The 13,165-nt window shown below is 45.0% G+C and overlaps 5 protein-coding genes across 5 annotated transcripts; 4 read left to right on the top strand and 1 right to left on the bottom strand.

Annotated features, from left to right (window-relative positions):
* Positions 1–164: 164 nt before the first annotated feature.
* Positions 165–1,201, bottom strand: F4822DRAFT_425475 (concanavalin A-like lectin/glucanase; the record flags this gene model as incomplete). The annotated part of the gene is made up of 3 exons (XM_051460335.1): positions 165–534; positions 612–760; positions 848–1,201. The coding sequence occupies 3 exons, from the start codon at positions 1,199–1,201 to the stop codon at positions 165–167; spliced, it is 873 nt and encodes a 290-aa protein (XP_051318038.1).
* A 3,483-nt stretch (positions 1,202–4,684) lies between these two features.
* On the top strand, positions 4,685–6,795 carry F4822DRAFT_425476 (uncharacterized protein; the record flags this gene model as incomplete). The annotated part of the gene is made up of 2 exons (XM_051460336.1): positions 4,685–5,274; positions 5,346–6,795. The coding sequence occupies 2 exons, from the start codon at positions 4,685–4,687 to the stop codon at positions 6,793–6,795; spliced, it is 2,040 nt and encodes a 679-aa protein (XP_051318039.1).
* Positions 6,796–7,986: 1,191 nt separating this feature from the next.
* F4822DRAFT_390304 (60S ribosomal protein L14-B) lies at positions 7,987–9,362 on the top strand. Its single transcript, XM_051457043.1, has 2 exons — positions 7,987–8,435; positions 8,530–9,362. Exons 1-2 carry the CDS (start codon positions 8,307–8,309, stop codon positions 8,842–8,844), a joined length of 444 nt encoding a protein of 147 aa, XP_051318040.1. The 5' UTR covers positions 7,987–8,306; the 3' UTR covers positions 8,845–9,362.
* A 297-nt stretch (positions 9,363–9,659) lies between these two features.
* On the top strand, positions 9,660–11,271 carry F4822DRAFT_390310 (nascent polypeptide-associated complex, alpha subunit). The gene is made up of 4 exons (XM_051457044.1): positions 9,660–9,783; positions 9,886–10,150; positions 10,328–10,386; positions 10,450–11,271. Exons 2-4 carry the CDS (start codon positions 9,914–9,916, stop codon positions 10,766–10,768), a joined length of 615 nt encoding a protein of 204 aa, XP_051318041.1. The 5' UTR covers positions 9,660–9,783; positions 9,886–9,913; the 3' UTR covers positions 10,769–11,271.
* A 25-nt stretch (positions 11,272–11,296) lies between these two features.
* F4822DRAFT_390312 (ATP synthase subunit D) lies at positions 11,297–12,756 on the top strand. Its single transcript, XM_051457045.1, has 4 exons — positions 11,297–11,456; positions 11,612–12,007; positions 12,127–12,213; positions 12,275–12,756. The coding sequence occupies exons 1-4, from the start codon at positions 11,448–11,450 to the stop codon at positions 12,302–12,304; spliced, it is 522 nt and encodes a 173-aa protein (XP_051318042.1). The 5' UTR covers positions 11,297–11,447; the 3' UTR covers positions 12,305–12,756.
* The last annotated feature ends 409 nt before the right edge of the window (positions 12,757–13,165 follow it).

Genomic DNA, 13,165 nt, shown 5'->3' on the forward strand with positions numbered 1-13,165 from the left:
TAAGGCCTTGGCCTGGTATCTGCCTAGGTAGCCATTCTGGCGAATGGCCTGTCAGAGGAGTCATCATCTATAATCTTAGTGAGCACCAAAAAATATTCTCAGCACTGGTGAATATCAGGGACTTGATCGTCCATTCATCAATGAGCAGATACAACACAGAGCACCTAGGTAGTCTTTGGTGGATGATCTTCGTCGGGTGGAATCCACATTCTCCCCTCCGGCGAATAAACCACGAAGCTTTTCTGGCCCGTCCCCTCTGGTATAGCAACTTGTCTGCCTGAATCGGTCATATTCCAATAATCCCCGGTCCCCGTGCTAAAGTCGAAAGCCTTGCCATGGCGATCTATAGCTCCAACGCCGACGAATGTGACATTGTTGAATACCGGTACGTCTGCCCTATCGTTTGCGATTGTCCATTCTTGAAAGAATTGACCGGTGCCTTTTCCGAGGCAAATCTGATACTGTGGGTCATCGGGTGAGTCTGCCGTCACATTCGTCTCGTACTCCTGGCCAGTGCGGATGTTCTTCATGTGCCTTTCAGAAGAAGTTAGATACTTATTAGATCGCAAAGTTTCATAGCACCAGCAGGAAAAGGGATGCTATTAACTTACACATGGCCGGTGGTGCGAGTGTATACATCAATTGTTGTAAGAATCTGGTCACCGGGGTTGATGGTCATGTTCTCGTTTGGAATTGTATGAGCTCCCGCCGGAAACCACTCAACCCAAGCGTTTGCTTCCGTCACTCCTTTTTCATCCATCTATGTCGACGAATTAGCCCGCCTTTTCACAAGAAAAAAAAGTATCCTCTACACGAAGCGGGAAATCCCCGAAAGCATCTTACTTACATCAATTGCTGTCCCTGCCTGAAGGAATGGGAACCAGCCAGGCTCATCGCAATTGCCCCCGAGTATACCCACCCATTGCGCCAGAGAGTGTCGATTGTTAGGATCGCTGAGGTTCAAACCAGACGGCACTTTCAGCCACGGCACGTTCCATTCCGCAAATACAGTACGTACGGCTGGCAACTTAGCCACCGTTCCCGTATCATTGACCTGTTCGACGTTTATGACTGCACCTCCGAGATAGGTACAGACGTATTTGTCGACGCCGAGACCAAAAGGTCTTGCCTCTCCGGACGAGGCCCCGGAGAAGGCAGCGAATACCCAGATGCATAAGAGAATAAGGCTTGAGGAGTCCATAGCTAGAGGTTTGACACTTGGTTTTTCCTAAAAGCTTGCGGAATATTGTCGAAGAAGAGGAAGGAGAATGAAGTTTGAAGTCTGGAGAGAACCGCGAGATATACAGGCTAAGAGCAAACACCAAGAGAAGGGAGGAGCGAGATGCAATAAGTAGAATATCTCATGACCAAATTCCCTTGCAAGCGTAATAAAACTCTTCATCCAATTATCCAGGCATCTACCTTGGTTTGCTACCCAGGTCAACAGTTACCTAGGCAAGTAGCGTCCATGCCGCCTGACTTTCTAGCACTCATTGCTACGGTCAACTACATCTACTAGGTATCGTGAGCAGCGCAGGTACTTGCTTTCACTCTCCCTTCTTATCCATGAACCTGGTTTCCAGGCGGTGTTTGAGGCAGGCCTAATACGTTTAGGAGGTAGGTGAATGCTAGGAGAGAACGGCTGTATAAAACGCTACTTGAACATGAGCTGGCATATGATCACTACGCAAGTCGACATTAAAGAAATCCAACATGCTATTATTTTACCTTATTTCTTAGAGAATACACGGGACGGGCCTACTAATAGAGGATTCATACGTGACGATGCTCTGCTCAACATGCGATGAAAAAGTAGGTATGCTTGGTTTGTTCTCTACTATTTCCCTATAAGGACATATTATTCTATCCTCGCCAAAAATCCATGGTCCAATCATCCTACAGCAGGATAAGGGAGATGCTATTTAGCCAAGTTAACCTTCTACTTCCTCATTTTTATTGGCCACCTACTTGTTTTTTTCGAGCACCTAGGTATATATAATAGCGACTAGACAATTTGATAATGTAAGAGGAATATCTAAAGTTTGGTAAATGTTGCCTGGTTTCACCAAGTTCTGCATAGTCATAACATATTATATATATGCCTAGGGATATACGTGGTAGCCTTTCTAATATTGTATTTATTATATATTTCAAATATAAGGTTCGGATTTAGTACCTAGCCTTATAATAATCAGAATCATATTTATTGTCATTTATATGTGTGTTGTTTACATAAATATGTTTCAGGTCTTATTATGTATAATATATATATATATATAATTGACTTCCAGGTATATAAATAGATATCTTATAACTATATACTTAAGTATAATATAATTGTAAATCAATATTAACATTTATTTTTATACAATAATTAGATTTAGAAGGAGGGGATATTCTCATGATTTCCTACTTTTTCGTGACTTATGATATGATGCATCGGTCAGAACTAACGAAAAATGACCTTAAAGTTTATTCATACCTAGGTACTAAGTACTAAGCACTATAAGCGTTCATCGGCAACCCCCACATACCTACCTACTTAGGTAGGTACCAAACTTGTATGATGTAAAATGTCTTCCGACTGTTTGTTACCTTTCAATGTTATTTACTTGTAAGTACTTATATAATCATAAAAGATATACCATACGATACATTAATCGAATGGCCATAAGCGTAATTAAGAACACAAGCACCCACCTAGATACCTATAATAGCCTTGAAAGTCTACCTTAGGTACCATAATCAGTGGGGGCTTAAGCAGAGTGTTGCTAAAGTCAAAGCATCAAAAGGGAATACCTTTTCATAGTACACTAATTTTAATTTTTAAAGTTTTAGTCTTAACCAAATGTAGCATCAGGATTGACAGATCTGCCAGGTTTAGGTTTCAATCGATCATAGATCGTGCGAATTATAGGCCATGTACTTCTCCGTTCCCGATACCACCAAAGACCAGTAATGCCATTATGGACCCTTGACCCTCTGCGTTTTTGACAACCCGTCACTTTTCACATTCATGCTTTAAAAACCGTCGATCGAATCTCGGTCTTAGCCTGACTCCCCCCTCTCGTTTGCGCGTTTACATTTCACCACCCTTTTTAGGAAAATGGTCGAGGGGTTATATGACTAGGTATTCAGTACATATGCAGCTTCAGTATTAGGTATGTAGCCAGATACTTACACTTATGTATAGTACTGTTGAGTCCACCACATGCAGGCGAAGGTCATACATCATTCTACGATATGCAGAGAGTTATACAACGGTTTTTTTTTTTTTTTTTTTTTTTTTTTTTCTTTTCTTGAAAGTCTAAGAAGTCTAATTTCTTCTCGTCTACATTTAATCATATCTTGGCCATCACCTCTTATCTACATACCTACGTAGGTGATCTAGGAGGTAATCTGTCATATTGGCGTCTTTGCATCATCAATGAAAAGCATAACTGTATAACACATATACCCCCTTGATGTTGTATCCATTTCGAATAGGATCCCGGCTCTGACATTATCATCAACGACATCGGATTCACGCCGCTGCACCACAGAGAAAAAGAGAGGAGTGGGGGAGCGAGTCATCTTCATCAAATCCAACAAGTCCACCAAAGTCAACCTATATACGGCTACATCACTCCTCGCCCAGCAAAAACAAAAACAATAACAATCCATCTAAATATGCACGTAGTTCAATATAAGCAGTGACCGCGGCTGCGCGAACCCGATCATCTGACTATTGCTTGCTACCCTGGCTGCCTAGCTAATAGCCCTACTTTCTTTTTTCTTTCCTTCACTCTCCGCCCTCTGCCCTCTGCCCTCTCTTTCGCTGGGGATTATTTCTTAGCCAATCCACATCTTCTGTTTCCCCTCTAAACCCTAGCGACCTTATCTCTGGCCCAATCGCAGCGTCACGTCACTTTTTTTTTTTTTTTTATAACTAGCTAGCAGAGCTGACGGTTGGCTGCGGGAGTCGAATAAATCAAATAAATCAAGCCTTGTCCTAGCGAGCCTGTCCTCCCTCCAACATCTGATCACTTCTCCCCTCTACCCTGACCGCATGTCCGGTTAGCCTACCTCATCTACCAAGCTACTTAACTGCAGCCACAACGTCCGCGCCTGGCGACCACTGCTACATTATTCCAACGCTTCCCGAGCAGTGCCGCTGCACTCCCTGTTTCCTGTGGATACTGCGATATTACCGCCGCCACCTATAAAGGCGACAAGTCTTTCGTTGGCCCGAACCCGGCGTTTGTTGTTAGGTGACCAGCTCATTGGAACTTACGTTATATTACATTGCATCATTCGGTGACTGCACTGCGATACGCATACCCATCAAGAATTCTTATCACGATATCACAACCTAGTTACCTACCAATCTGCGGCCGAGATCACGTATCCCTATACCTAGTCGAACATCCTAGCCAGCTTGTTGTGGTATTCCCCACAATCTGCCCACTTAGGCGTCGCCGTCTGGCCGCATTCCAAGGGTCAGTAGTCAGCGTTGCCGGGGGTCGTGCTAGGATACCGTCACAAAGTCCGATCCTGCCCCCCCCCCCCGCTGTCGTCTATTGATATCCCCATCTTCTAGTGTATCGACCCGCCGATAGTCAAACGATGAATTCAGTCAATTGACTGAATTCCGCACCTTGGGCTTCCGTTCGAATGATTTCCTCTAGTATACTCGTTGCCCCTAATGGCCACATCTGTCCAGAAACCTTCGTCTCTGGACTTAACCTGTGGTCCGGACGACACTCCCCCCGAACTTAGAGACATCGATTATACAACCCAAGTCTTGCTGTTCTCTCCCGAGAATACCGAGTCCTATTTCCGCGACCTGATTGCGAAGGCGACAAAGCTGGGTATTGTCGTTTCCCGACCTTCGAGTGTGGTCTCGATAGATGATAAACGGAATACGTCGGGCGCTGAATCGAGCATCACTATGGATACAAGCCACGCGCGCACCACATCGACGGGGTCGGGTGGTTCCGCAAGCACCAAGCTTACAATCCACTCTTTGAACAACAGACCTCCCGAACCCTTGGCACGAATCGGTGCAAGGAAACGGCCGAGAGCTCTTACATTTGCTCAATACGAGAATTATCTCGCCCAAGTCGAACCAGACCTCAATCAACCGAGGTTCATGTCGCCTTCATCTGCGGAAACCGAAGCTGCCCCGAGTATATTTAGTATTAGTACGAATAGAAGCTATCTCAGTATTAGGAGGGGACTCTCTAAACTACGGCATAGGCGGAAAATCCCACCTTGTCCTGGAAATGTGGTCATGTTTGTATAGCCTCTCTGCCGGTTGTGATGATATGTACTGACAACTTCTGGCTCCTTTTTAGCTCGTGTAGTGCATGCAGAGAAGATATCCAGCCAGGTCAAACTCTCCAGAAGCTCCCGTGCGGACATAGCTACTGTCCGAGATGCTTGAAGATCATGATTAACCAGGCCACTACGGACGAATCGAAAATGCCGCCGCGTTGCTGCACCCAACCCATACCGGCCTCAATCATTAAATCTGTACTGGCACGCGATGAGCAACATAAGTTCCTCAAGGCTGTCGCACAGTTTAGCACGCCTTGGGAGTCACGAGTATTCTGCTGCAACCCGGGTTGCGGAGAATTCATTCCGCCCCGGTCCCGGATCGATCCCAAGTACCCATTCCAAGTTGCCTGCCATAAGTGCAAGACTAGAGTTTGCGTCATGTGCAAGAGAGATGCTCACCCAGTAGACCAAGATTGCCCTGATGATTGGGAACTCAAGGCCGTTTTGAAGATGGGCGAGAAGTCGGGTTGGAGAAGGTGTTATAAATGCCGAACCCTCGTTGAGCTCACGCAGGGATGTACACATATGACTTGCCGTTGTCGAGCCCAGTTTTGCTATATTTGTGGCGCTGTGTGGGATCCAATGGTAGGTTGTCCGAATTTCTGCAATGGCGAAGCCGAAATGGAGCGTCGACGTCAAGAGGAAGAGAACCGGGTAGCAGCACTCGCAGCCGCCGAGGCAGAGAAGATGGAGGCGGCTGCGAGAGAAACGGCCGAAAGACACGAGGCGGAAGAACGTACTAAGAATTGCCAAGAATTCAAATCCCTGCGGGAAAAGCAGGAAAGAGAGATGGAGCGGTTCCAAACCTTTGAAAGAAAATCTAAATGGCTCATGTGGACGAGACATGCGCATCAGAAGCTCGCTCTCGTGGAGAAGCAGGCATCATCGATTGAGAGAATGAAGGAACGACACGCGAAGACGTCAGCTAACCTCGAAGACCGCCAGGTGGCTGCGGAGATGGAATTACGCTCAAGCCTGGAACAGAGCGAAAAGAACGTGAGGATTCGCCTTAAGCACATGGAAGCGTATTGCGATGGTCTCGGCAAGAATCCGGATGCGAGTGTGCCTTCTCGAATAGTAACGGAACGAGACCTGCGAGAACTTGGACAGCAATACAATGTGGCAAAGAATATGAGACAGCTTCATCAAGCCAAGATCAACGTGATGCGCGATCGGCAAGCCAAAGCTCTTGAAGAGCTTCTTGAAAGACAAGAGCTAGAGATGAACAAACTGGTCGAAAAGAATAGGAAAGAAATGGAGAACCTTGAGTCCGACTTTGCAGATGAAGAGGATGCTTTAACGACGACTTTCGCCGAGCGCAAATCAGCACTCGAAAGAAAATGGAAACTCGAAATGGAAGTGAAACGTAGAGAATTAGAGGACCAGAAAGGATTAAAGTTCGCAATTGTGTACCCTCTTCAATGGCCCCGTGAGGAGGATACGCTTGAGGACGGTCTCTCATCCGTGGACGAATGAATTACGCTGACAAGATCAACGGTTATCTTTGACGGAGCTATTCGATTTGAATTTTTTTTTTTTTTTTTTTGTTATCGCTATACATGGTGTGGCATTTTTGGCCTGTCAATATTTTTCTTGTCCTCTCTTCTCGGATCACCTTACATGCATACACAGCTATCATTTCTACCCGGTTTCCCTTTGTGAGCATTTAGGGGCTTGGGTGTTAGGACCCCCAAGGAATGGGGGTGTTTATAGGCATGCGATCTCGATGGTTTCAACACGGGTTTGCATGAAGCAGGGGCGTTATACTCGGCATTAATTCGTTACGTTAGGAAATACCCGGTGATCCCTGGTAGGAGTGGATATTTGGTTGAGAATGAACTAATGGGTATCCAAATGACGAAGAATTTCTGATAAGCGTATTGGGATTATGCTACGGGTTCATTGAGATACCAGTACTTGACATATCAATGTACCTATCATAATTCAGTTTTACTTCACTTATCAAATGCGTAAGACAACAATCGCGCCCTAGTAATGAAGTTGGCAAACACTTCCGCATACCCATGAGTAACTACATATAACGAGTAGAAGAAATCTCAAGATCTCGTCTACCATATGACGAATTGATGCTAGCTAATCATGTATGCATACTCGGAGTAATACACTAGTGATTTTTGGGACAGGCAGAATGAACGCCCCGTCGAATGTTAAATACGAGTTAATTAATTTGAGAAAAATATGATAGGACTGCTAGGATGCCGGGGACGTATATATTGTTGCAATAATTGTGATATACGACAAACTATGCACAAGTTTCTGAAAGTATATCTGTGAATTGAGTTAGCTCGTGGACACCCAATTGTATTATTCTTGATAGCAAGAGTAGAACAAGACGTTCAGAATATGTAAGAATTAAATGTCACCTTTCCACTCGATATAGCAGCTCCGGCGAGAGCGCCATCGAAATGAAATCAATCGCAAATTACCTCATCATAACAACAAAGTAGGTTATAATAGAGAACTGAAATGAGGAAAGATGATTCCTTACCTGAAGAGTTGGTACTGTAGATGTGATGATTAATTTCTGCTGCTTCGCGTTGGAAAAAAAGAAAAAGAAATAGGAAGGAAGTAAAGGTGAAAATATTGAAATGAGGTACAATACGGAAAGAAAGTTCTGCAAGTAGGAATCCACTTTTCTAAAGTGGATTAGTGGGTTCGGATGTGCGGGTTGCTAGAAATTCCGGCTTAACCCTAACCGCCCACACAAGATTCTCCCAAACTTCCCACCTTATCCAAAGTGCGCGCTGACTCCAGAAAAAGCTCAAGCCCAGGACAATTCAAGGTAGGAGGATTTGACTCAACACCACGACATCATCAAATAGTAAGTCTTCTTCCTCGCAATTCAATTCATTTTCCACTCACCTAAAACTCGCCACTTATTCCCTTCCAATTCACTCTCCATCTCCTCTATCATTCCTTTTCTAGTATCCATCTCTAACGCCAAGCCTATTCAGCATACCTTCACAATGGGTGACGCATCCATCGAATCCCCCGAATGGCGCAAGGTCGAGGTCGGCCGCATCGTCCTCATCCAGGGAAACAACCCTTTCGCCGGCAGACTCGCCGCTATCGTTGAGATCATCGACCATAAGCGTGTACGTGTAACCCGAAATCGGCAAGAGAAAAATAATTGAAGATTGTTCGCGAAATGTTATATATATATATATTGACGCGGGATTTCATATCTAGGCTTTGGTTGATGGACCTTCTGCAGACCCTAAGTTGGTCGTTCCCCGACAAGCCATCTCTTTCTCCGACGTGCTTCTGTCCGACCTAAAGATCGAGAAGCTACCGCGCGCCGTCCGAACAGGAACCCTGAAGACAGCATGGGAAAAGTCAGAGATTGACGCCAAGTGGAAGGAGAGCAAGTGGGCCAAGCGAAAGGACCAGACAGAACGAAGAAGGGCACTTACCGACTTCGACCGATTCAAGGTCCTACGACTTAAGAAGCAACGACGATTCGAGGAACGAAAGGCTCTGGCCAACGTCAAGGCATCTGCGTAAGCAGGGAAACGGGGGAGGATGGTTGATTCTAGTAAAACGGTCTCTCTCAGCTAGGGCGGAAGCAGGAGTAGTCTACGGATCTGGTCTGCATGGAATGACACATTGGCATGGGGTTGCTGGTTTCTTCTGCTTCGTCTGGCAAGACCTGTATGTCACCCATAAAATCTCGATAGGTGACCGGCGTCAATGATAACGGAAATTTGCAACTAAAAACAAAAACCGAACTCGATTAATTAATTTGGTTTGCTTAATCATAACCCACACGCGCGGGGATTGTGTTTTGGTAGAGTGAAGCGAGTATTCGTTATTTATTATCTCTATCATGTGTAGATTCCACGAAGTATGCAAGACTTCCGAATTCCCGAGATTAAAGAATCTAGGTAGGTAGTTATATTCCTCGCAAACGCTGATGAATTCCTTCGTAGAAAGTGGAAAAATAAAACATGAAGTACTAATACATATGTACCTATGTATGTAAGTAATTGTGAAGATATACATATGTATGTTTATGCCATAATATTGATGGCTCAATATGTACTCAACTGTCCATGTACATATGTAATGGTATATATATAAATTTGTACCCAGGTACATAGGTAACGTAAAGGAGGGGGATTACTAATGATCTCCATTCGGATTAGCGGCGGGGCACTCGCAAAAGAAGAAAAGGAAAGGAAAAAAAGCTAGCAAAACCCTAGGCCGAACAATTGACACCAAAAAGTTCAACCAGCTGTAACTTTTCTCTTCACAACCGAACCACCCACGCACCCACCCCCCAGTTACAACCAATCACCCCGCTACCTAACTTCGCCGACACACTTCTAGCTGTGCACCTTTGGTAAGTCATTGATATTTCCTTGTCTATTTGTATCAACCTTATATCTATTCTATTCTTCTCTTTTTTCCCCCGCTTTATTGAGGCAAGGAAGAACTCGTACGGTAAATCTACTCAACAAGCTCTTCTGAGTTATTCGTCGTCTTAGGCCGCTACTCGCATGCGCACATTCGCAATAGAAAATAACTAATTTATAGTTTTATCAGTCTCTCCGCATCCACCTCTACCTTCAACATGGCCAACCCTAGAGTCGAAGAGCTTCCCGATGACGAGCCCAAGAAGGTCTCCGTTGAGGAGCATGATGACGATGACAGCTCCGACTCCGAGATCGAGGTTGGCGAGGGTGGTGCTGGAGGTTCCACTGCTGTTGTCCATTCCCGCAACGAAAAGAAGGCACGAAAGGCCATTGAGAAGCTTCACCTTACCCGCGTCACCGGTATCACTCGAGTAACACTCCGACGACCTAAGAACGTAAGTAATCCGAAAAAAGAAAAAGAAAAAAAATAAGGAGTGAGGAACATAAAATTTATCTTGGTGGGGGAATTGGAAATTGTTATCATTTCGATTGCGCCCAGTGATATATTGCTTTCTATTAGCTAACTCCCAAGCCCTTGATTCACTCACCAAGAGCTAACGTACTATTCGTAGATCTTGTTTGTTATCAACAATCCTGAAGTGTACAAGTCGCCGAACAGCAACACCTACATGTAAGAATTAACGACCCTAGCAGATTTAGCAGATCTCGGGTATAGCTGATAGTTTTACTGCAGTGTGTTTGGAGAGGCTAAGATTGAGGACCTCAACTCAGCAGCTCAGCAAGCTGCCGCCCAATCCCTTGCCGCTCCCGGTGGTGATCACGACCATGCTGGCCACGACCACAGCCACGGAGAGCCTAGCAAGGCGGTAGAGGGTGCAGATGACAAGAAGGATGACGATGACGACGACGAAGAGGTCGACGCTGATGGCCTCGAAGATAAGGATATTGAGCTTGTTATGACCCAAGCCAACGTTAAACGAAACAAGGCCATCAAGGCTTTGAAAGAGAACGACAACGACATAGTCAATTCGATTATGGCGCTGAGTGTTTGATGATTTGACCTGGGATTGATGAGAGTTCCGTTAGGGAGATGAGGTCTGGGCTATGGGTGGTTCGGCTAGATGCATTGCGACTACGGAAAAGTTTGCATTGAGGGAAACAAGGGAAGTCGGTCGGCTGTGAATTAACAAGCTACGATACCTTACAATGGATTCCTGCAACGCTGTGAATACCACTATTTTGAATTTCGACCCGTAATTGGGTGTGTTTTGTTTTTTTATCCCGGTGACTAGAGTATCTTGTGAGATATGAATATGAATATGAATATGAGTTGTGCGTAGTGTATAGTAGGGGAGATGCTATAACATCGATTAAGGTTTATGGAAAAGAATACACTGTTGAACTTGGGAATGGGATGCCTACCTCTTCAAGCTAATAACGGTATATTATACGAGGTGGGAATATATGATACCATTACACGTATTGCCATATATACATATGTATAATGTACCCAGGTACCTATAAGTCATACAATCACGTGACTAGCTGGTCACGGGACTTGGTCTAAACCATGGTTGTAACCTAAGTGGATTGCTCCTGCAAAAGACCGGAGTTGTTCGGCTGGGAAAGAGAGAGTTGCTAGCAACAACCTCCAGGGCTACAATTGAATTGGCATCACAATCCAATCTCCACTCTTCTTCCAACCTTTCCTTCATCATACCTATCGCAAAAATGGCCACAGTAAGTGCACCACATCCCATTAATCGATGCTGAGGCGAACAACTTGGGCTCTCACTTTGTCAATTGAGCTATTAGTGATGCACATTCTACAAGATACCATCCAGGAATAGAACTAGACAATGAGCTAATTTCTAATTTTCTCTTTCTCCTTCTAGCGAAGCGCAGCCCTCAAGCTCGACTGGACCAAGGTCACTTCCTCTCTAGGCCTGCGCGGCCAGACCGTCGCCAGCCTTCAAGCCTTCAAGCAGCGAAACGAGAATGCCCGCCGAAAGGTCCAAGCTCTATCCGAACTCCCCACCACAGTCGACTTCGCGCATTACCGATCCGTCTTGAAGAACCAGGCCGTTGTCGATGAGATCGAGAAGCGCTTCAGTGCTTTCCAACCCGCCAAGTATGACGTCGCCCGCCAGCTCAAGGCTATCGAGGCCTTCGAGGTTGAGGCCGTTAAGAACGCCGAGGACGCCAAGAAGAAGGTCGACCTCGAGCTGAAGGACCTCGAGGCTACCCTGAAGAACATTGAGACCGCCAGACCATTCGAGGAGCTCACTGTGGTATGTTGACGCGTCTATGTGATAGTTCTTGATGCGATGGTTATTGTGACTATCGCTGGAGAAGAGAATGTATCAGAAAAGCGAGGGATTGATGCTAATTCACATGTGTATTCGCATAGGACGAAGTTGCCTCGGCGGAACCTTCTATCGACGAGAAGACGTCCAAACTGGTTTCCAAGGGACGATGGTCCGTTCCAGGATACAAGGTATGGAACAACCTCTACATTGCGTACTGTCACTTGGTGTACATATCTAACCTCATTTTAGGAGAAATTCGGCGACCTTTCCGTACTATAGACAGCGCGCGAGTAGTAACCACAATTACTTCCACTGCTACTACTCTCTTTCCCTTGTGTACTCTAGCATTGTAGATAGAAAGCCGGGAAGAGGCGAAAGAAGTGAAATTAAAGGCATTTTTAATCCAGTCCATCTAATTAAGTCGAACGGACGTATGTGATCTATGTTTACACTTTTACACCAACCTGACACCCTGTCACGAGGGACCTGAGGAAGATCGATTTACCTCGTAGAAACAACTATTTAAGATTACGGTCATCTTACATTGAAGTTTGACCCACGTGCATCGAATTCAATGCTGAAATGGTAGACTCAGTTTGAATAGAGTCTGGTCGTTATGGGCTAATCATATTCGAGAAATTCTTCAGTGGCCGTCACTTACTGGGTATTAGTACCTAGGTATTTACAGGCACTTACTCTTCTAGCAGGGGCGGACAAACTGCTGAGAAAATTGGTAGTTATGAATGAATACCTACCTGGGTACATATGTAGGTAATCTATCGACGGAAGAAGAGAAATGGGGTCTTTTCCCACACAACATGTGAAATCGATGCATGTCAAATGAGACCAGACCAGACCAGATGAAAACCCAGAGCCCAGAAGCTCCAGTTTGTAACATTGTTCTATATATTTTCTTTATTGCTGTTGGAATATTAAAGAAGATGTGACAAGTAGGTACAATTATAATGTACATAAATAGCCCTGGGGATCAGGTACGCTATCCTATTAAGTTTAGCACCTAGGTAGAGCCCTGGAGGGTGCATAGTGCGGGTACTAAGATATCTAAAATAGTGCCAATTGTCTTACGTAAAAAAAGAGATCAGCAGCCTTCGTTTCGCAGTAAAGTTCAAGTAAGTTCAA

Source organism: Hypoxylon trugodes, assembly GCF_022578975.1.
Source record: "Hypoxylon trugodes strain CBS 135444 unplaced genomic scaffold F4822scaffold_2, whole genome shotgun sequence".
Taxonomy (NCBI): Eukaryota; Fungi; Ascomycota; class Sordariomycetes; order Xylariales; family Hypoxylaceae; genus Hypoxylon; species Hypoxylon trugodes.

What these genes read in the sequence shown, in the direction of transcription:
- F4822DRAFT_390304 (XM_051457043.1), top strand. Translation starts at nt 8,307, where the DNA reads ATGGGTGACGCATCCATCGAATCCCCCGAATGGCGCAAGGTCGAGGTC. An exon ending in AGATCATCGACCATAAGCGT is followed by an intron (nt 8,436 to 8,529) that starts GTACGTGTAACC and finishes TTTCATATCTAG; the next exon opens with GCTTTGGTTGATGGACCTTC.
- F4822DRAFT_390310 (XM_051457044.1), top strand. Translation starts at nt 9,914, where the DNA reads ATGGCCAACCCTAGAGTCGAAGAGCTTCCCGATGACGAGCCCAAGAAG. An exon ending in CACTCCGACGACCTAAGAAC is followed by an intron (nt 10,151 to 10,327) that starts GTAAGTAATCCG and finishes TACTATTCGTAG; the next exon opens with ATCTTGTTTGTTATCAACAA. An exon ending in CCGAACAGCAACACCTACAT is followed by an intron (nt 10,387 to 10,449) that starts GTAAGAATTAAC and finishes GTTTTACTGCAG; the next exon opens with TGTGTTTGGAGAGGCTAAGA.
- F4822DRAFT_390312 (XM_051457045.1), top strand. An exon ending in CATTCGAGGAGCTCACTGTG is followed by an intron (nt 12,008 to 12,126) that starts GTATGTTGACGC and finishes GTATTCGCATAG; the next exon opens with GACGAAGTTGCCTCGGCGGA. An exon ending in GGTCCGTTCCAGGATACAAG is followed by an intron (nt 12,214 to 12,274) that starts GTATGGAACAAC and finishes ACCTCATTTTAG; the next exon opens with GAGAAATTCGGCGACCTTTC.